Source organism: Leguminivora glycinivorella, chromosome Z (assembly GCF_023078275.1).
Source record: "Leguminivora glycinivorella isolate SPB_JAAS2020 chromosome Z, LegGlyc_1.1, whole genome shotgun sequence".
Taxonomy (NCBI): domain Eukaryota; kingdom Metazoa; phylum Arthropoda; class Insecta; order Lepidoptera; family Tortricidae; genus Leguminivora; species Leguminivora glycinivorella.
Window position 1 is genome coordinate 19,659,358 of NC_062998.1, and position 24,301 is coordinate 19,683,658.

A 24,301-nucleotide genomic window follows, 5' to 3' on the forward strand; every position below is an offset into this window, starting at 1 on the left:
ACTGCTTTCAGCTGAAAACAAATGCACCCGCCATACAGTTTCACAGGATTGTTTAGATCTGTTTGAAAGTGATCCTCAAGATTTTCTTAGCTGTTTCATAACATAACTATGAACGAAACTTGGGTTCACTACAATACACCACAGACAAAAGTACAATCGAAACAATGGAAAAGAGCAGGTTCACCACCCCCTAAAAAGCTAGGGCCGTTTTGTCAACCAAGAAGGTAATGGCTTCAGTCTTTTGGGACTGTAGATCAGATCATTATGATTTACTTTCTTGAAAAAGGTAAAACCATAAATGTAGATTATTATTGCACTCTTTTACAATGTTTGCGTGAAGAAATAAAAATAAAAAGGCCTGGTATGCTGTCTGAGAAAATGTCATTCCACCAATACAATGCACCTGTCCATAGAGCGGCCAAATCAATTGCACAAATACATAATTGTGGCTACCAATTGTTGCCTCATCCACCATATTCGCCGGACTTGACCCCGTCCGACTACCATCTCTTCCCCAATTAAAAAAAAACACATGACAGGACAAAAAATTTTCGACTAATATCGAGGTACAAGAAGCTGTAGCTCAATATTTTGATGACCTTGAAGATTCTTTTTTTTTATAAGGAATTCGAAACTTAGAAACCAGATGGCAATAGTGTTTATATCGTTCTGGAGATTATGTAGAGAAATAAAATAATTATTTACACTAAATCCGTTTTTTTATAGGTTAGGCTCAAAACTTTCCAATGCACCCTCGTATCAATACCACGGCTAAAGTGAAGCTACTGTTGTCATTATTAAATTTGTATTGTCATTGTAGCATTCAAGGTGGCCAAATAATTCAATCGGTGTAGACTGGTACCTTGACTGCTGCAATCTATTTATTTAATACTAGCTTTTGCCCGCGGCTTCGCTCGCGTTAAATTCGAAAATTGCGAAATGCTCCATACAAACTTCCACCCCCCATTTTAGGGAAGTGGGGGGTTAGTAGGAGACAAAAAGTAGCCTATGTCACTCTCCATCTCTTCAACTATCTCCACTTAAAAAATCCGTGAAAGACGGACAAACAAACAGACAAACACACTTTCCCATTTATAATATTATATACACCGTGTTTCACTTAACACTAAAAACCTGAAAACCGTTTGTTCAGAATCGAGAGTAGAATCGATTGAGCTATATCTTGATAGGGGTAATATTTTTTGTTTTAATTTGTATTATTAGTTATTTTTTACGTGCCCATTCTACTAATTCGTAATACAACATTGTGCATATCACATTGCTAGAGGTTGTATACCTTTTTCAGTATTTAGGGGTATTAATAATGGCTGGTTACGTGGACGATTATTTTTTCCGTTACGAATTTGACGTTGTGTGTCAGTTTACTTTTAACGTTTATCATAAGTCATAACAAATTGAACTCCAGACAAATTACAACCTTGTCATTTTGAATGTTAAGTTTAAATTTGCTTACTGCGATTACCTGTCCAATTTGAAGTTTACTGTGACAAAGCTTAAGTGCTTTACAGTGATATAGCTGTCTATTGTTAAACCTTATGTCGTTGCAGTAACGTCCACAAATAAATAGTTTGAAGGTTTATGATGGTAGCTAGCAATTATTTTATTGAGTGTAGAGTTAAAAGTCGAGTAGAGCTGTACAGAAAATGAAAAATTCAATTAAAAAAAATAATAATCATCAGATTAAAAGATGAACACTCTGGACACGTTTGAAAAAATAAAAATCAGTTGGGGTGTCTGAGGTTTTGAGTGATACCGGAAACACGGTGTATAAGTAATAAGTATGGATTAGTATAGACTGACAGTACTGCTTGTATCCTGAGTCACATACTATTATAAAGTTTATTATTTAAAAATTCTTAAATTAAGATAAAAATTCCTCGATATCTCCGTCGTTACTGGACCGATTTTGAAAAAAATTTTTTTTTATTGAATGTATATGCATACAGATTGGTCCCATTTTTCTCAGAACCCAGTTCTCATGATGGAATCCTGGAGAAATCCAGGGAACTCCTCAAATCTGAAAGGCATACATATGGTGATTTTTGTGTTTTTAAAGGAACAGCATGCATTTACGTACGGAACAGTGACATTTGGTGCAGTGGAACTCCTGATGATGGTCAGAATGGAACTCCTCAAATCTGAACGGCACACTTATAGTGACTTTGGTATTTTTATAAGAACAGCATACACTTACGTCCAGAACAGTGACATTTGGTGCAGTGGAACTGCTGATGATGGTCAGGACGGAACTCCTCAAATCTGAACGGCACACTTATAGTGACTTTGGTATTTTGATAAGAACAGCATGCACTTACGTCCAGAACAGTGACATTTGGTGCAGTGGAACTGCTGATGAAGAGTGTGCCGCCCCTGGTTAGAGTTCCGTTCTGATAATCATTCTCATCTGTAAGTACTTCAGAATCATCCAAATTTCAAAATTGGTTCAGAAATGACGGAGATATCGAATAACAAACATTAAAAAATATACAGACGAATTGATAACATAATCCAACATATGAAAGTATTTATCACCAAAACCCCAAAGGAAGGCGGTTTTTTTTTCTTAAAAATTATTATACTACGTCGGTGGCAGACAAGCATACGGTCCGCTTGATGGAAAGCAGTCACCGTAACCTGTGGACGCCTGCAACTCAAGGAGTGTCACATGCGCGTTGTCAACCTATTAGAAACTTGAAAACAATAATCAAATAAATAACAAATAAGATAAAATAATAGTATCATGTTGATCGTAAATGTTACTTATGGTGTATGTGTTAACAGGGAAAAGCAGCCTGGGTTCCTGCGCGAGTACCGGTGGTGCGTCGAGCCGCTCCCACCCGCAGCCCTTAACCACGGTAAGCTCTACTCTGCTACCGATCGGCTTCGCCTCAACAGGTCCTTGGTCTGTGAGCTGGGCAGTTCCCTACGGCAAATAGTTTAGGATTAAAAGAAACTGCAAGGCCACTCAAATAATAGATTAATGGAGTTTTTACAAACCTTGTACATGTAAACTCAAGTATAAGGTTCTAAACTACAAGATGCAAATTTTAAAATGCTTCGATTGATTATAATGGAATTTAAATGCAATATTACATCATGGCGTCACGGTCAAGTTACTCTTTATTGTTCTAAACTTTTGATAAACAAAAAATGTGTTTAATAAGAATATTGAATGCATGGTGTGATATAATATAACTCAGTTGAAACACAGGCAACATCGAATGACTTATTTGATGTAATATGTTGTTGTTCCCCAGGGTGCCGTCGCATCCACTTCGAACACGCCGCCGCCGTCTGCTTCAGCGGCTTCGATGCCTAATAACGCATCGGACGATGCTAAACCTAAAAGCAAAGGTAAGCAAAACAAGTACCGTTGTTTATTTTATCATGTTTCCTGTTCTCTTCTTTTTACAGAACTCGTTCGTTTTATAGTGAAGAATATTAATGTTAATATTATCAAATCCTATTAAAAAGTACCCCGGGGTTTACCTTTGAATCGCCGACAGACACTTGTTCGATTCGAATATTATTTCAAAGACAACGTTTCAAATAATTTATTTCATCGACAGTTCATATCGTAGAACAATCGACACAAGTAAAATCAAACCGTAGACTTTTACTTCGTAGATAAGTTATTCCGAGTATACTTTATATCGTGGTATTTCATTTCGTGTTTTTTCATTTCATTTTGTTTTACATTAAATACAATTCATTCATTACGCATAATATTATTTCAATTATGATTTCTTCTAAAATTTTACAATTTATAAACTGTTTGTTTGGTCACAGTTCTAATCTAACCTAAACCTACTTTAAAAAATTGGTTGTCTGTAAAGTCGGTTTACGGACGGTAGTTTAACGTGATAACGTCAAACATTACAGTAGTATAGACAGGGGCGGTCAGAGTATAGCAAAAGGGGCCCGATTCTGGGACTTTTTTCACGTTTTTTTGTTCTTATTTGAAAGAATGCATTAAAGTAAGCATCTTTTATAAATTAAAATTTTTTTAAAACCTATTAATTTAGGAGTTAGAGTGGTGCAAAGTTGCAAAATTTTCCCGTAGCATTACTAAGGCGCCAGAGACAGAAAGCGATATCGACGGAGCCCCGCTTATTACAGAAACTGCACAGAATAGGAGCCTTCGGCCGTTTGAAGATACCTAACGAACCTAACCTATACCTATATAAAAGTCGTCATTTTGTATCCTAGACCGTTTGCGAGGCACGCGTTAATTTTATTAAAGTGCTAGTGCTATTTACTAATCTTAGAACCCTAATATCTCAGTAAATATTAATGGAAAAGAAAAAGTTTATATAACAAAACATCCTTATTTAAACGTGTTCTATATGATTTATCAATATTAAGACAGGTTATACTGGTAAAAAAAATCATCGTAAATTTATTAAGTCTCTGGCGCCTTAGTAAATACTATGGGAAAATTCGCAACTTCGTACTGCTCTAACTCCTAAATAAGTAGGTTTTTCAAACAACTTCATTCTATAAAAGATGCTTATTTTAATGCAATCTTTCATGTTTTTAAATTACAAACACTCAAAAATAATAAATGAAAATTTTTAACAAAAATTTTCGAAGTCCTAAAATGGTCCATACACAAACCACTAAACTTGCTCTTGCTTGGTGGCCTTGAGGAACGGGACAATGGAACGTCATCTTTTTCGTGCATGCAGCCCGTAGTAACGAGTTATTAGACGTTATCACGTCAAAAAGATTCGTTGTTGTGTATGGTCGCAGTTCTAACCTAACCTAAACCTACTCTATAAGCCGTTTGTTTCTGTGTGATCACAGTTCTAACCTAACCTAAACCTACTCTGTAAACTGTTCGTTTTTGTGTGTGGTCACAGTTCTAACCTAACCTAAACCTACTCTGTAAGCTGGTCGTTTTTGTGTGTGGTCACAGTTCTAACCTAACCTAAACCTACTTTAAACCCCGTTCATCGTTTTGTAGCATCGCAGTTCTAACCTAACCTAAACCTACTGGTACTCTAATATAGGATTTAAGCCAATGGACATAGCTTAGTTATGGACGTATGTGATGTGCCACGATAAAATCGACAATTTGAAGTTTCCTAGAATAAAACATCTATAAATGTGTAGTACGACAAATGAGAAGTTTATACGTCGAATAAATGAATTGCGATGTTTTGTAGTTCTGCTATTTGAAGTACTTTGAAATGAATCAGCGATGAAGAAATATTAGTTGAATAGTATTTATAATAACTAAGAAAATGTCAAATAAATAGTAGTTGAAACAAAACTACTCGAAACAATTTTACTCGAACTAAACTTTCGATGATTTGTTGTCGATGAAATGATATTCGATGAAAAGTTTGTCGGCGAAACAAGGGTACACCGTACCCCGGACGTATAGACGCGGGCAATTCAAATTTTAAAATAGTGCTAATAGCGCATTTGGATGGTATATGTATAATATGTCTGCATTCTATGTAGTATTATTTAATTTGGAGCGCTCTGCTTGATTTTAGATAATTTTCATCTGTTTTTGCATTGATGTCAACCTTTAAATTGCCTATGTTTGTCCGGGGTATATTTATGAATTTTGGGTATCATTAGTCAATCAGTATTAAATGTAAAACGAATCATATCAGATAGTTTTGTCTATTTCTTTACCACATTTGAAGCAAAAAATACAAAAGAAGTATTCAAATTACAAATATTACAATGTTTATATATTAAAGGAAACAAGGAGAAATACACTTTTGGCGGTACTTGAACCTGCATCAACTGCAGATCGGGCTCTTAAGTCTTAACCAATAAATGTAGCGGACGTTTCCGCTTGTAAAAAATTGGTATCAAATAATAATGATAATAATGTGTGTGACAGCGTCGTCTTCAGCTGAAGAATGTGCGAGCGGCGGTGTCGGCAGCGGCGGGGCGCCGGGCGCGAGCGGCGGCGCGGCGGCCGCGGCGGCCGAGGAGTCCTCCTCGGAGGAGGGCGAGGTGGGCCGCCTGCAGGCGCTGCTCGAGGCGCGCGGCCTGCCGCCCCATCTGCTCGGCGCGCTGGGCCCGCGCATGCAGCATCTCTTGCATAGGACTGTCACCGCCAATTCTGGTAAGTTTGCTGCGTCTACTCTGGACACTTTTAACGCATTTATTGCCAACGGACGCGGAACGCGCGATATTCGGGTACAGTTGCATACTTATTGAACGAACCGTCACTTTACACCAGGATCCGCAGTCTATAGGTCGGCTCACACCGGAATGGCAGCGGCCGGCAGCGACGCTGCGAGCACTTATAGTCTGAAATAATTTTTAACTTGACTAGAACTCAAACTCGACGAAAGCAGTACCCAATATCGGGTCCGCTGGTGTGACTTTTAGTAATGTATAGATATTACGTCGGGTGACAAGCAAAAGTCACTAAGTACCAAATTGACACAAGGGAGATAATCAATGTTTTGATATTTTTCGACTTGATAAATCCGTATATTACTTAAATCAAGTGTAATGCATTTTTTTCAGTATTAAAAAATGTGGCAAATATATGATAATGCAAATATTAATAATATCATCTCTAGTTTAATAGTTATTATGCATAATGAGTTTTTGCTGCCGCAGTTTCGAAAAATCAGTGTATATAGTGAAACATTTGTATGAACAGCGGTAACCTTTATTAAAACTTTACACCAACTCGGTAATAAAAATAAACTAGTTTATCTTGGCAATCAAAAGTACTTAAATATCAGTCTCGGCTTCGGAATCACTTCTTTCCGATTAGTCGTAATTTGGCTCTGGCAAGCGATTTCGGAGCAATTTCAGCGTTTTAAGATTCTTATACCACGGAGCGAATTCTTCTGGTATCTGCTTAGCTTTAACTAGATTGATGAGATCTGCCTTTTTCTGTTCTGAAATAGGTTGCAAGTTTTTGTACGCTACTTTTAGTGCTACCAGTAATGTCCGTTGACGACCTTTACCCCTGATATTTACCTATTGTATCTTAATTGCCTGAATATGAAATTTGTACAATTATTAGCGAAATCTATGTAAATAAGAGGCGTCAGATGAATATTTCTATCTACAAATTTGAAAACTTTATGCAATTCTTACCTTCGCGAGACCGATAGCTTTCCTAGGCATATACATTTCTCCTGAAGTTTATTATAAAGACATCTTATATTTTTATAACGTTTATTTCACGCATAACGTATTATATTACATTATTTCTAAGTGACAATTCAACTGCAATTACTTGACGTGTAAATCAATGTTACTATTTTTAACCCCCGACGCAAAAACGACGGGGTGTTATAAGTTTGACGTGTCTGTCTGTGTGTGTGTCTGTCTGTGGCATCGTAGCTCCCGAACGGATGAACCGATTTCAATTTAGTTTTTTTTATTTGAAAGCTGAGTTAGTCGGGAGTGTTCTTAGCCATGTTTAATGAAAATCGGTCGAGGTCGGGGGTTTTTTCAAAATTTTAATTTTGCGGTTATAGGTTGTATATTGATGCGGTATGAAAACTACTTGAATAATAATACCTAATAAATAGCATGTTCTACAAGGTATCATTAAGAGTACCGAAATATCATTAACTGCAAGCAACTTGCAAACTTTAGGCAGGACAAACTCATTAAATGAAACAGTGAGTTTTTGTTGCCGAGTGTTATTACAGCGTTAGTATTTAATGATTTTTTGTAAATCGTAAGATAGTTTTAAATTGTTTTTATGGCATTTATGTGTTTGTCATTAGCAAATAGACGAAAAAATATTACATTGTACCCAAAAAAAATGGCTTTTTTAAAAAGTGTACTTAGTGACTTTTGCTTGTCACCCGACGATTAGTACAGTCGAGTTCATAAATATGTGTACATGTTTTCACATTATTGCTACGAGTTAAGGTGAAGAAATGTACACATATTAATGAACTTGACTGTACAAAGAATCCGACTGTGGGGTCGTCAGGCTTGGTAACAAAGCCATTAAATAACCGATAGTCAAGTTGTTGCCACTGAATGTATTAATAGAGTGTACGATCACAATCACTCATAATTTTTAATACTATTTAGTTTAGAATAATATCTACTAAGATTTTGTTAAACACTTTATAACATGTTGTCTTTTGCAGCGGCATCAAAAGCGGCCCAGCTTCTCGCCGGGCTGCAAGCAACCGGTGACGAAGGCCAGCAGCTGCAGGCCGTGATCGAGATGTGCCAGCTGCTGGTGATGGGCAACGAGGACACGCTGGCCGGCTTCCCCGTGCGCCAGGTCGTGCCCGCGCTGGTCAACCTGCTCGCCGCCGAACACAACTTCGACATGGTGAGTTGGTTACTCTACTCTATTCACGAAATTGACTACCAATTGATGTGTCAAAAATTCTCAATTAAACATCTTCTGTTTAAAATATTGGACGAAATAAAATGTGTTTTGTCTTTCGGGACAGCCTATGTACATATGTACGCAGCATGTGTATTGTGCAAGTTTAAATATCGTTTTGCCGGCTTTAGTCACCGTCAAGAGGTAACGGTTGTTCCATAACTTTCGAACACACCAGTGTTTGTAGAAGAAGTGAAGGCTTTCTTTAGGTTGCTCTAGATTCTAGAAAACAATAGAAACATTATATAACATTTTGGGTCGTATGCACTTCGATTGATTGTTGTACTTGTTCCAGATGAACCACGCATGCCGCGCGCTCACCTACATGCTCGAAGCCTTGCCACGCAGCAGCGGCGCCGTGGCGCTGGCCGTGCCCACCTTCCTCGACAAGCTGCAGGCCATCACCTGCATGGACGTGGCCGAGCAGAGCCTCACCGCGCTCGACATGCTCTCCCGCCGCCATTCCAAGGCCATCCTGCAGGCGGTAAACCACTTTCTTTATTATAACGTCATGTTTAACCTACAGTCAGCAACAAAACTACGAATACACCCAAAGTGCAAAAATTTTTATACATACATACAATTTCACCCGCATCAATCAGCAATCACGTAGGCAGAGCACATGAACTACTCAAGTTTCAGTGCCACTCTTGGCAAAAAGGGGTTGAAAGAAAACGAAATTGTGACAATGCAGTGACAGGTTGCCAGCCTCTCGCCTACGCCACAATTTAACCCATATCCCACAGTCGACTTCTACGACACCGGAAGAAAGGGGGTGGTGACATTCTTAACCCGTCACCACACGGGCAAAACGGCACGGGTTTGTTGCTGACTGTACATCATTCACTAAAATGCTTTGTCCACGCATCTATATGCTGACTGTACATATTCGCTGAATACATATGCGTTATTACGCCTCTTTGATTCTCCTTGGATTGCGACACGTGCCTCAGTGAGAATGCTTATTTAGATGAACGGACCCCAAGGTAGATATACTGGCCGGTTCAATTTCTTTTTGTCACTCATTGTCATGATTTTGGTCACCCGACCCTTTGTCTTATAAAAAAAATAAAAAATTGGTCGCACTTAGCATATTAGTATAACGTAATAAAAAACATTTCGTCTGACAAAGTGTTGCTCCCATTTAATTGTCCTGTAACCTGGCTGATGGAACAGGATAACAACAGAACAAGTTGACCCACCCCATTAGCCATACTAAAGATATGCTGTTGCTTACAACCGTCCGGTTAACCATTGCGTCAGGCGTTTGCCTTACTGATTACCATAGCGATGCATGCATCTTGACCCTGACGTATGTACTAACGTGGAACACATGTTTATATTCATCAACATTCTACTAAATATGTTCGATTCTTTACGCATTGGGTCTCACTACTTTCTTGGGCTGTTTAAACATATATGCTTCTTAATAGACAATGGACACGCGTCCTAAATTATTTAATTATTTTTTAGCGCGGAGTGTCTGCGTGCCTGACATATCTGGACTTTTTCTCAATCAACGCCCAGCGAGCTGCGCTCTCCATAACGGCAAATTGCTGCCAGAATCTGACCCCTGACGAATTCCACCTCGTCCGGGATTCGCTGCAGCTACTTGCTAACAGGTAACACTATGATAAAAGATCTCATTTTCTACACGTAATATCTTATCAACGAAAAATTGTTAAATGTGATTAAAAAATCTTGATTACAATTTATTTTTGTTGTTTGGCAACAGACTGACCCAACAAGACAAGAAATCAGTGGAATGCGTGTGCCTCGCATTCTCGCGGCTGGTGGACAGCTTCCAGCAGGACCCGGCGCGCCTGCAGGAGATCGCCACGCCGGAGCTGCTCACCAACCTGCAGCAGCTGGTGAGTGCAGCGTCTCTATGTGTTGTATCGTCCGAGACAGACTGACAACAAGATCACAGTATAAGGACGACTCAGTAATGAATCTCCGGCAGCGGCGACGCGATCGGTATTTGGCTCTCTCGCACGCGCCGCGCGCGACACGGCACGCAGTACGGCGCGTACTGACGCGACCGGCATCATCCGGTTCCGCGTGTACTCTCTGCACCGCGTGGCTCAAAATTTGTTAGAAGAATTGTTACTGGTTTTATACAAGACTCAAACTATAAACTTACGGGATCCTTTTAATATAGTATTAAATACACGTTTGTCCCAACTTGACTAATAAAGTTTGCTCAACTTTACTTTCGTCAAATTAATTACTGGACAAAATTATTTTGTCAACTAATTTGTTTAGAAAAAAAATGTTTCCTTAAAAACACATCATGCAAAACCACTTTTTGACAAGTGTTTTAACATGATTGTTTTCATTTACCGAATTTCATTTCCCAAACAGATTTTAACAACTACTTACACGTTTGCTTCCCACAAACACTTTTGACGAAAGTAGCATAATTATGACGAGTCCAATAATCTTTAAAAACCTAAACATAGCCTAAAAACCTAAAAGTAGGTTTAGGTTAGGTTGAAATTGCGACCCCCACACAAAACTGTTGCTAAGAAAGTAGGTTTAGGTTAGGTTGGAACTGCGACCCCCACACAAAACTGTTGCTAAGAAAGTAGGTTTAGGTTAGGTTAGAACTGCGACCCCCACACAAAACTGTTGCCAAGAATGTAGGTTTAGGTTAGGTTAGAATTGCGACCCCCACACAAAACTGTTGCTAAGAAAGTAGGTTTAGGTTAGGTTGGAACTGCGACCCCCACACAAAACTGTTGCTAAGATAGTAGGTTTAGGTTAGGTTGGAACTGCGACCCCCACACAAAACTGTTGCTAAGAAAGTAGGTTTAGGTTAGGTTAGAACTACGACCCCCACACAAAACTGTTGCTAAGAAAGTAGGTTTAGGTTAGGTTAGAACTGCGACCCCCACACAAAACTGGCTAAGAAAGTAGGTTTAGGTTAGGTTAGAACTGCGTCTCCCACACAAAACTGTTGCCAAGAATGTAGGTTTAGGTTAGGTTAGAATTGCGATCCCCACACAAAACTGTTGCTAAGAAAGTAGGTTTAGGTTAGGTTGGAACTGCGACCCCCACACAAAACTGTTGCTAAGAAAGTAGGTTTAGGTTAGGTTAGAACTGCGACCCCCACACAAAACTGTTGCTAAGAAAGTAGGTTTAGGTTAGGTTAGAACTGCGACCCCCACACAAAACTGTTGCTAAGAAAGTAGGTTTAGGTTAGGTTAGAACTGCGACCCCACACAAAACTGTGGCTAAGAAAGTAGGTTTAGGTTAGGTTAGAACTGCGACCCCCACACAAAACTGGCTAAGAAAGTAGGTTTAGGTTAGGTTAGAACTGCGACCCCCACACAAAACTGTTGCTAAGAAAGTAGGTTTAGGTTAGGTTAGAACTGCGACCCCCACACAAAACTGTTGCTAAGAAAGTAGGTTTAGGTTAGGTTAGAACTGCGACCCCCACACAAAACTGTTGCCAAGAATGTAGGTTTAGGTTAGGTTAGAATTGCGACCCCCACACAAAACTGTTGCTAAGAAAGTAGGTTTAGGTTAGGTTGGAACTGCGACCCCCACACAAAACTGTTGCTAAGATAGTAGGTTTAGGTTAGGTTGGAACTGCGACCCCCACACAAAACTGTTGCTAAGAAAGTAGGTTTAGGTTAGGTTAGAACTGCGACCCCCACACAAAACTGTTGCTAATAAAGTAGGTTTAGGTTAGGTTAGAACTGCGACCCCCACACAAAACTGGCTAAGAAAGTAGGTTTAGGTTAGGTTAGAACTGCGACCCCCACACAAAACTGTTGCTAAGAAAGTAGGTTTAGGTTAGGTTAGAACTGCGACCCCCACACAAAACTGTGGCTAAGAAAGTAGGTTTAGGTTAGGTTAGAACTGCGACCCCCACACAAAACTGGCTAAGAAAGTAGGTTAGGTTAGAACTGCGACCCCCACACAAAACTGTTGCTAATAAAGTATAAGTTCCTAAGTTGCTAATAAACTGGCTAAGAAAGTAGGTTTAGGTTAGGTTAGAACTGCGACCCCCACACAAAACTGTGGCTAAGAAAGTAGGTTTAGGTTAGGTTAGAACTGCGACCCCCACACAAAACTGGCTAAGAAAGTAGGTTTAGGTTAGGTTAGAACTGCGACCCCCACACAAAACTGTTGCTAAGAAAGTAGGTTTAGGTTAGGTTAGAACTGCGACCCCCACACAAAACTGTTTCTAAGAAAGTTGGTTTAGGTTAGGTTAGAACTGCGACCCCCACACAAAAGTGTTGCTAAGAAAGGACTGCGACCTTCCTACCTACTCCATTTTTACCATTTTAGTATGCAATTGAGATAAAAAAAACAATACAGTATTTCGTTATCCATATATTTCATGAATATATTTTAGGAAAAAAAAAATAGATGAATTGTAATTACACCTTCATTCTGCAACACACATGCAATTACACCTATAAACATATTATGTAGAAAACTGTCAACATAAAGTGAACCGTAACTGCTAAATAATTGATTTCCGCGGTACATAATATTATAGTAAACAAAATTGGATTATCTATTTCCAACAAAATATTTTGTAATGTGAATTGGCTAGTTATAATAATTAACTGAAAGAGAACCTACCTACAAATATCTCGACGCGTTATATTGTAGATGTGATTGAGGCGTGCTTAGATATTTGTGAGTCGTTGTTTATATATATTTGATAGTGACTCGACAACATAAATAAGTAGAATAACCAAACTTGGATTACTTCCAACAATGTTTTTAAGCAAATTTATGACAGTTACTTAAAAAAAAATGATTAGAAATGTTTATAATCAACTACAAAAAATACAGTGTTTATAAACGCGCGCGTTTCTTATAATTTCAAATTTTTTGCGATACACATTAGTAATTTAATTTCGGAATATTCTGATTTCAGATTCAAAATTCTCTCAATTCGTTCGTCTTTATCTAAATACTTTCTTTTTTTCGTTTGTGGTGGCGTACCTAATAATTTCATCTGTATATCGCAGATCCATTAATTCCTTAATCAATCGGTAAAATCCAGGGTGGTATCTGTCAATTAGAATATTTATTTTACGATGCCATGCCTCAGCTGAGTTTGAAGTTCGTGGTATTTTCATTTTGTCAACGGCATCGCAGCTCCAAAAACTCGGCGGATATCTAGCCTGCGTTTTCCATGTTCCACTGACATAATTTTCCTCGAACCAATTAGCGAGGGTCTTCCAGTCGGGGTCATTGATAGTTTGTAACAATTTATTAAAATATGCGATAATGTCAGCTTCTGGCAAAAAAGCCAGTGCCAATAGACACTTAACCTGATTGTTAAATGTAATATCAGAGCCGTACCTTTTTGATAATTTCATATCTTGAAGTTGTCTGAAAAAAAAAATTAGGTAATTATAAAATTGCACATTATTACTATCAAAGTCCTACTGGGTGATACGAACTGCTACAAACACATTGCCTTTCCTTAGTATTTTTTTTTGGTTTATAGTGAAATAAGTAGACAATTGTAGTATCATTGCAAAATAAGTACCTGTTTATAATTTGGCCCAAGTGGAAAAAACAGCCTTGTAGTAGAACATCTTCAAAACACGATTTTATGCTTGATATGACAGCTTTTTCAAAGTCGATGACACACACTTTTGGGTTGATATGAATATTATTCTCTTGTCCATACTGTACAATCAATTCGAACATAATGTCATAAGTTCGTTTATCTTTGTTTGTACATAAACAAAAGCACAATGGAAATGTTTTTTGTCATCACTTAAGAGGGGGTAGAGCAGGGAGAATTTTCAGAATCTGTCAAATTACCCCATTACACACACAAACACCCTTCACTCACACTACCTCAATTTACTGTGAAAGGTCAGTGACCCTTAATTTTTTTCAAGAGTGTTATTTTGAGTTTGTAGTCAACTACTGACCTCCTTTGAGAAATTAAAACTGTAAAAAAGGTAGCATACAAGAAGACAGAGAAAAAATACGCATCATCTAGCTTTCCTTCTCTGTTCATGTCTCATGTGACTTAAATTTACCTAAATATGTAGATAACGTTCCTTATTCAATTGATTGTTTATCTAGGTGTATTTCAAATTACATTGCACTTCATTTTGCGTTACTTTTCTATACTTAGATTAAAAATCGTCAGCCTGCCTATCCCCGCAAACATTATTCAAAGACGTGTGTGAAGGGCTAAAGGCCGATACCTCCAGGCAGACAATTATGGTCGCGTGATAAATGATAAACCATCAGCCCTATCACACTATTTGTAAGTGCGATAGGGACGGCCCGATGTTATACCATTTATCGCGCGACCATGATTGCCCTGCCGGTCTTCGGAGGCCTGTGCTGTGCATTACGTATATGCGGGGTGTATTAAAGACTAACAGATAGGTACTTTATTCTTTTTGGTCGTTAGGTTTTTTATCAATTTATCATTTATTTTGATACAAAAATAAAGTATGTGTATAAAATAAAAACCTAATGAATAGAGTACAGCTAGCAGCAGTCATGTCAGAGACATAAAGAAAGACAGGGAATATCGACGCATATCTTATCTTATCCAATACTGCCATCGGCATCTGCATCAGACTCTTGATCTTACCCAATTTCCGAGTCCCTTCTCTTAATTTCAGTTCCTTGAGTTGAAAATGTTGAAACTCATACTTAGTATTAAATAAACCACAAATACATATAAAAATCACAATATAATTTTAAATTATGGCTTAGGCCCTGTACCAGTTGCAGTCGCCACGTCTGTAAAGCCCCTTGTAGTTTCTTTTAAATGGAAAAATACCTAGATGTCATGTCATACACATCTGTGATGTAACTGAAAATTAAAAAACATCGCTTAGAGATAAGGTTCAAATTAGCATGGCAAAAAATACAGTGCAGTCAAAATACCATCAAAATACGAAAAAGCATATGTCAATGTCAATATCACTGCCGTATGCCGTATTTCAGGCCATAAGGGCTGTTTTCTCAAATATGAAAAAATCTCAAAAGCAGAACTTTAAATAGTATTTTATGCAACAGGCGTTTAAAGGAGATCAAAAAAGACGAGTGGCGTGGGTAACAATTTGAGGCGAAGCCGAAAATTGTTATTAAGACGCCACGAGTATTTTTTGACTCAGTTAAACACCGTTGCATACAATACTTTTTCTACGACCATGCACTTAGTTGTTAATAGGTTTCTCGAATAACTTTCGTGAAATTCACACTGTTTCCTGTATTTTGACGCAAAGGTTTGCACTGTCAGCTCAGCTGCCCAAAGCCTTCCCGCGCACGCGCGCCGTATCGTTATAAGGCGTTGCCATGGTTACAGGGCCAAACAATGCGTTTTCAGTTTTTTCGATACTGCGCGCATGCGCGGAAAGCCGGCGGACACTGGCTTTGGGGAATAGACTTTTATGTAGGGTTTTAAAGATCTATGCACGACCCTGTAAATGACGAATAATAGTTCGGGAGTAGAAAAAAGACTTTCTAGGAAAATTATTTTGAACTTGATAGGTAGAACAATTTTTAAAAGTTGTACAAAAAAAATCTGAACTAAGTTTGTAACTATATGAAAAGCATTTTTTATTTTAGATTGCATATTTTATATACATATTATCGTAACGAATTTTCTTTCAAATAAAAAGAGAATTATTAGAATAGGTTGACGGTGTCTACCGTAAACTGGGGTTACATTGACCAATTTGGGAATTTAAACGTAACGTAACTAAGGAAGAAAAAAAATGGGACCATCAACTTTTTAGGGTTCCGTAGCCAACTAGGAACCCTTATAGTTTCGCCATGTCTGTCTGTCCGTCCGTCCGTCCGTCCGTCCGTCCGTCCGTCCGTCCGTCCGTCCGTCCGTCCGCGGATAATCTCAGTAACCGTAAGCACTAGAAAGCTGAAATTTGGTACCAATATGTATATCAATCACGCCAACAAAGTGCAAAATAAAAAATGGAAAAAAATGTTTTATTAGGGTACCCCCCCCTACATGTAAAGTGGGGGCTGATTTTTTTTTTCATTTCAACCCCAACGTGTGATATATTGTTGGATAGGTATTTAAAAATGAAGAAGGGTTTACTAAGATCGTTTTTTGATAATATTAATATCTTCGGAAATAATCGCTCCTAAAGGAAAAAAAAGTGCGTCCCCCCCCTCTAACTTTTGAACCATATGTTTAAAAAATATGAAAAAAATCACAAAAGTAGAACATTATAAAAACTTTCTAGAAAAATTGTTTTGAACTTGATAGGTTCAGTAGTTTTTGAGAAAAATACGAAAAACTACGGAACCCTACACTGAACGTGGCCCGACACGCTCTTGGCCGGTTTTTTCAGTCTTTTCCTGCTAAAAAGCTAACAAGGTAACAAAATAAGTGATATCAGGATTATTGTTTTCTGTCACAATGCCTGCACGTATGAAATGTTTCTTTTTAACCCAGTGGTTGACTGGTAGAGAATGCCTTAAGGCATTATGTCCACCATTTGTACTTATTTTTTTATGTGCAATAAGGAATAAATAAATAAATAAATAAATAAAATAATGTACGCAGAAAAAAACGATGTGATCAAACATAAACTGACATTGGGGTTACTTTGATACACTATATATTTTTTTTAATGATAATCGAATGTAATCCCTTACAAAAGTATTTTATGTCAAGAAAAGATAAAAAAAAAAATGGTTCGCAGTCAAATATTACAACTCTTTAACGCTATTTTGGGGTTACTTTGATCAAGAATAAAAATTAACATCTTCGAAAAACCAACTTTTTTTGCAATTATTTCAATATTTATCACAAGAAGCGATCAAATTATCAGCCTCAACAAGTACCGTGACAAAATCAGACAATAATTAACTATGTGTCATTATGGTCAATGTTACCCCATGCAAGTGATCAAAGACACCCCACAGAGTAAATCATTACTTAGTAGTAAATACCTAGTTTGACTTTATGATACAAAATTCAATACAATGGTATAGCTAAACACATTTCTGGCAATATTCACTGTGAACCTTTTACTTTAATACCCACTACGTTAGTTTATAAGTTTATTTAAACATGAAAAATAGCAATAAACTATGCTTATATTTTGACACGTTATCCGCACTGCCCACGACCATACTTACTTATTCACCGCGTCAGAGCACCATCTAACTATAAAGGTTGGTTAAGGGTTATCATAATATGTGTAGATTTCATTACCGACCACTCATAACATATTTAATCCTTATTTTTTGGTAAAATAAATATAATACGCTCGTGACAGGTCATATTTTGTTCGCAATCCGAAAGAGTCAACCCTTTTCCCTATTCACCCCCTTCCCGACCCTATTCACTCCAACGTTAGGGTGAGCGAAAATTACTAAATAAAACGACATATTTTCAAAGACAAACCGAAGTTCACACTGCCGGAAGATTTTTTTGTGTAAAAAATTAGCATGGCACATATAAAAAAACGGCTATCGACGTTCAAAAGTCGGTTTTGGCCCAATTCACCATACATTACGTTAGTTATACCCGTTCCGACCCCATGAACCCAAAATCTTCAGAAAACGATGTACTATGTAGCCCAATTTTATTTGGTATTTTGGAGGTAACTAGTAAAAATAATTTAGTTTTACAATTGTGCGAAAATAAATTCTCATCTGGCCGGTTTTTTTAACCTGGCCTGGTGGCCTAGTGGTAATAACGTTAGCTGCGTAAGCTGAAGACCCGGATTCGATTCCCGGCTCAGCCACCGTGGGCCTTGTCGTTTTTTCTTTCGTGTATGATATCTATTTCAATATATGTATGTATGTATGTGAACACTTTATTGTACATAAGACAAGTTATGATGTACAAAGGCGAACTTATCCCTATAAGGGATCTCTTCCAACCTTTGAGCGAATTGAAAATGTATTATTTATATAAACTTGAAAAAGAACAAATCAAAAATGATTCAATAAAATAATTTTATTTCTTCCCTAGTTGTATAGTTTCATACTTATGATTTTTATTTTAAAGTAATCCGTCTATATTATAGCAACCATGGGTGATTTTTGCGGACTTAAGTAGAAACGTGGAGGTAGACAGAAGTGTGATTAACATTTCTAAGTGTTAATTTCTTGTATCTAGTCTAACTACGAAGCAATACATTGACGTATAAATTGCGTCCATATACAGAGAGGTCATTCATAAAAATACCACTTTAGGTAAGTTATTGTATACAATGTGACAAGCATTGACCACACATCCCAATTCACCCCTCTTCCGACCCTAATCAGCCCCTTCGTAAACCTATTCACCCCTTTGCGACCCGATTCCCCCCATTCCTGATCCCATTCACCCCTCAGGCCGCGGATATTTATTCATCCCGTAAAAATTCCCCAACACAGTTGCATCGCTTTCTTCATGAAAACCATTATAAAAATGAAAATATGTCTTATGATTTTCTGTTATACATAAACTTTAGAAGTGAATACACATTCAAAAGGATAATGAACGATTAAAATGAGTAAAAATCCAATAAATTTGAACGTCAACTTTGACAGACATGAAACTGTAAATAAAAATGTGTGGCTTGCACATTTTCACTGTAATTTTAAATATGTAACACATTTTTTTTTAGTAACATATTGTGTATAATACTTTTCATTCAACAGATAACTGTTATTGGCCTAAGACTATGTAAAAATACCTATGTAAGTTGAATATTTACGGCTGTTGTCCTAAATACCAATAATAATAATAATAAAAAGTGTGTTTTTGTGTATTTCTTACGCTACATTAAAATCATGTACAATGAAGAACATCCAACGAATTAATATACTATCTAAATACACGGATATCAGCATGAACTGTCAAACGGCGATAAGTGCATTGTGAAATTTGTGAAAATGTTAACGAGGTCACGCACCAAAGCGGCACAAAGAAACGCACGCCCACCATCCCCGCCCGCCTCGTCCAGCTCCCCGTCCGCATCGTCGTCGGGCGACGAGTTCGCCACGGCGCCCGACACCGATGGGTCCAGCGACGAGAGCGGGCCGCCGCCGCCGCCGCCGCCACCACCTGCGCGACGAGGGCGGCCACCGCTGCCGGCACGCTTGGGGCCTGCGGGACATCCTGCCCCGCCCACGGCTCCCGCTGCCGGTGGTGTAGTGCGTCGCATGACATGGACTCGAGAAATAAACGAGAATGTCATGCGCGCCTATTACGGGGCCACAGAGGGGGGAACCCGGCTATCCGCGTACCGTTCGAGAATGCTGCCTCTGTTTCAGGCACTCGAGCCATCCACCACCGTATCGGAGCAGCGGCTATCGGATCAGGTGCGCGTCATTCAGCGGTCAAAGCGGTTGGATGACGCCACACTTGATCGGCTCCGCCAGGAGGCTCTCGCTACTCGCGCGGACCCTGCCTCGGGGCGGGATTTGCCCGCCATGTCGCCGGACCCGGTGCCCGAACCCGACCTGGCATCGGAGGCGCCGCGGGTTGATTCCGGTAACGACGGCGGGGACTTCGCGAGTCAGAGCGAGAGTGAGCCTGCCAATGAGCAACTGAGGAGGTCTTTGGAAGAGGCGATTACGCAGTATCGCTCCACAAGCAATCCTAGGCCACGATTACCACGTCTGCCCATGAATAGACGCAATCTAGCGCTAATAGGAGCCTTAAATGCTTTACTAGATCCATATATGCGGACTAGTAAAGATCTAGATGATACACACTCGATCATGTACTGCGGGGCCATCGCGGCGTGCCGTGTTGCTCGAGTCAAGTTTCCGGACGCTGACCGTGCAACTAGGACCGCCGAAGGTGTCCCTGCATGGCAAGTACGGATCGAGCGTCGTATCAACTCGTTTAGGACTCTCATTGCAAAGCTGATCTGCTTCAGAGGGGTAATAATCGCCCCCGAGTAATGCGCTTTGTGAACCAGGCGTTCGCGGGGACGGACATCAGGCCCCGCGACTATTTGGCCAATGTCACAGAGCGCATCGACTTCCTGAAGCAGAAAGTCTATGCATGGGCAAGCCGTATTCGCCGCTACAGAAAGCGTGTGGACCGATTCCAGCAGAATCGTCTTTTTCAAAGCGACCAAAGGAAAGTATACCGAAGGTGGGAGGAAACCGACCCTCGTGTGTCTGACGTGCGGCTGCCGGATGTTACTGCCATGTCTGATTTCTGGCGTAGCATCTGGTCGGTGCCCGTCGAACACACGGAGGGTGAGTGGATGACCGTTGTCGAACGCGAGTGCGAGAGCATCGAGCCTATGGGGGCTATCACCATCAGCCCCGACGACGTAAGTTGTGCTACCCGTACGGCCCAGAACTGGAAAAGTCCTGGACCGGACGGATTGCACAACTTCTGGCTAAAATGGTTTCGATGCTCGCACTCGCATTTGGCAACGCAATTTCAACAAGCCCTCGATCTTGGTTCTCTCCCACCTTCCCTAACAACTGGTGTTACTTTCCTGCTCTATAAGTCCGGTAGTACCACGGAAGCAAAAAACTACAGACCCATCACGTGCTTGCCTACACTTTACAAGCTCCTTACATCCATTTTGAGAGCAAAAATTAACGCGCATATTGTCGCTAACAACATTCTGGCTCCCGCTCAAAATGGATGTAGGGTTGGGTCCCGTGGTACTAAAGAGCTCCTCCTCATAGACATGACCATCTGCCAACAAGTTCGGCGGAGCAAGGGGGCCATTTCGGCCGCTTGGATTGACTATAAGAAGGCCTATGATTCGGTGCCTCATTCATGGCTGAGAAGGGTATTGGAGCTGTATAAACTTGATGCAGCTTTAATATCCTTCCTGGCTGCATGTATGAGGCAGTGGACCACAGTCCTTCGTCAACCAGGAGGCAGGGATGGCCCCCTGGCCCGCAGGACTTCATAAGGATTGAGCGAGGAATATTCCAGGGTGACAGTTTGAGTCCATTATGGTTCTGCCTAGCTCTGAATCCCCTCAGCACGCTGCTGAAGGATTCTGGGCTAGGTTGCCGGCTTCGGAGAGAGGGTGAAGTCATCTCTCACCTTCTGTACATGGACGATCTCAAACTATTTGCACCGAACACCCAAGACCTGATGGTGCTATTGAAAACCACAGAAGTTTTCAGTACCGCCATCAGAATGGAGTTTGGTGTCGATAAGTGTGCGGTTATGCATGTGCAGCGGGGGAGGTTGTAAATTCAGAAAATTTACAACTTTCTGAGACGATGTCGTTCAGATCTATCTCTGAATCAGAAACCTATAAGTACCTTGGTATGTCACAGTCGTTGGGTATTGAGGATGTTGGCATTAGACGGTCGGTGAAGGAGCGCTTTTTCAGTCGGCTGACAAAAGTCCTTAACAGTCTTTTGTCAGGAGGCAACAAAGTGCGCGCCTTTAACGCCTGGGTAATGCCTCTACTCATATACTCCTTTGGCATACTACGGTGGACCCAGACTGAGCTGGACGCCCTGGATCGGAGGGTCCGCTCACTGCTTACCACACACCGTATGTTACACCCGCGCTCGTCTGTTATGAGATTGTACATCCCACGGAAGTGCGGAGGTCGAGGCTTCCTAAACGCCAAAGATCTCCACAACCGTGAGGTGTACAATCTCAGGAATTACTTCCTTAACAACGAGTGCGGGATGCATCGTGATGTGGTGGCAGTGGACGGAAACCTCACGCCGCTCTCCTTGGCGAAACAGAACTGGCGCAAACCTGTGGTACTAAGTACTGCGGACCGCAAGGCGGTATGGGAGAGCAAGCAGCTACACGGGCGGTTCTACAAGGCCCTCACGGGACCCGATGTAGATCTGCTCGCATCGGTGAACTGGTTACGATTCGGGGACCTCTTCGGAGAAACCGAGGGTTTTGCCTGTGCAATTGCGGACGAAGTTATGATGACGAACAACTACCGGAAATATATCCTGAAGGACGGTACGGTCGACATTTGTCGGGCATGCCGCCGTCCAGGAGAGTCACTCAGGCATATTATTTCCGGTTGTTCTCATCTTGCTAACGGCGAGTACTTGCACAGACATAATCTCGTAGCCAGGATTATTCACCAGCAACTTGCTCTTCAATACGGCCTTATGGACCGCGAAGTACCGTACTACAAGTACTTACCTGCGCCAGTTCTCGAAAATGGTCGTGCCACGCTCTATTGGGATCGATCTATTATCACTGACAGGACTATTGTAGCCAATAAACCTGACATTGTGATAATAGATCGACTGCAACGCCGGGCAGTGCTCGTTGACATCACCATCCCCCATGATGAGAATCTCGTGAAAGCCGAGAAGGACAAGTCCAGTAAGTACCTAGACTTGGCTCACGAGATAACCGCCATGTGGGATGTTGAATCAACGATCATTGTTCCGATAGTCGTTTCAGCGAACGGTCTCATAGCGAAGAGTCTCGACCAACATCTTAAGAGACTCTCGCTAGGTGGCTGGATCAAGGGCCAGATGCAGAAGGCGGTGATCTTGGACACAGCACGGATAGTTCGACGGTTCCTCTCTCTGCAGCCCTAACCACCGGCAGCTTGGGCCCTGCCCCGCTGCTGGCGGCACCCTAGGTTAGGTTTTTTATAATGTGTTTATATGTGTTTTATATTGTTTTGTATGTGTTTTTGTATTTTACTTTTATATTCATATTATAAACAGCCTAGCCTAAGATTTGAAAGAAATAAAAAAACATAATATATTATTTTCCTACTTTGATTGCGGAAAATAGAAGGAATATGTCAAGAAATATAATAACATTATATACCCCCGGAACCCTTTTCACCCCAAATTACGGTATTTATTAAATTGTCAAGAGTGAACAGGCATCTTCTGGGCGAGCTCACTCCATCGTAGGCCACGTCTTTGCCTTTGGCTAGTCTGTGGTCAAGAGTAAGCCCATTTATAATTTAAAAAAAAAAAAAACCGGCCAAGAGCGTGTCGGGCCACGCTCAGTGTAGGGTTCCGTAGTTTTCCGTATTTTTCTCAAAAACTACTGAACCTATCAAGTTCAAAACAATTTTCCTAGAAAGTTTTTATAAAGTTCTACTATTGTGATTTTTTTCATATTTTTTGAACGTAGGGTTCAAAAGTTAGAGGGGGGGGACGCACTTTTTTTTCCTTTACAAGCGATTATTTCCGAAACTATTAATATTATCAAAAAACGATCTTAGTAAACCCTTTTTCATTTTTAAATACCTATCCAACAATATATCACACGTTGGGGTTGGAATTAAAAAAAATCTCAGCCCCCACCCTAATAAAACATTTTTTTTTTCATTTTTTATTTTTGCACTTTGTTGGCGTGATTGATATACATATTGGTACCAAATTTCAGCTTTCTAGTGCTTACGGTTACTGAGATTATCCGCGGACGGACGGACGGACGGACGGACGGACGGACGGACGGACGGACGGACGGACGGACGGACGGACGGACGGACGGACGGACGGACGGACGGACGGACGGACGGACGGACGGACGGACGGACGGACGGACGGACGGACAGACGGACGGACGGACGGACGGACGGACGGACAGACAGACATGGCGAAACTATAAGGGTTCCTAGTTGACTACGGAACCCTAAAAATTGTCATTATGTAAAATGTCGGAAACTACGAAACCCTACATTGACGCGCTCTTGGTCGATTTTTCGTCTTAATGCTATGTAAGAGATAATAAAAAATTACACCTCCCAATTTATAATAAGTTTTTTTTGCAAAAAAAATATTTATTGCTCTCCGAGACATTTTTAAAAACCCCTGACTCAATGGGTATACGACGTTTCATAACAGAGTTCCTATGATCACCTTTCTGCTCCATCATCAGATTAGCTCCATGATACCATAATATTGCATTGTCACTTGATTTACATAGGTGTGCAAAATTTCAGCTCAATTGGAAACCGGAAAGTGGGTCAAATTTAGCTTCTACGTTTTGACTCAAACTAACATACCTACTAACAA

At 40.2% G+C, this 24,301-nt stretch overlaps 1 protein-coding gene across 7 annotated transcripts in view; it reads left to right on the plus strand.

The window, feature by feature from the left end:
* Positions 1–24,301, plus strand: part of LOC125241886 (E3 ubiquitin-protein ligase TRIP12) — a 113,416-nt gene that overhangs the window by 63,138 nt on the left and 25,977 nt on the right. For all 7 annotated transcript variants that reach the window (XM_048150571.1, XM_048150578.1, XM_048150576.1 and 4 more), the window contains exons 8-14: positions 2,803–2,876; positions 3,279–3,375; positions 5,885–6,112; positions 8,124–8,314; positions 8,667–8,855; positions 9,845–9,993; positions 10,107–10,242. In XM_048150571.1, coding sequence (XP_048006528.1) covers positions 2,803–2,876; positions 3,279–3,375; positions 5,885–6,112; positions 8,124–8,314; positions 8,667–8,855; positions 9,845–9,993; positions 10,107–10,242 — 1,064 coding nt within the window. The remainder of the gene's footprint in view (positions 1–2,802; positions 2,877–3,278; positions 3,376–5,884; positions 6,113–8,123; positions 8,315–8,666; positions 8,856–9,844; positions 9,994–10,106; positions 10,243–24,301) is intronic.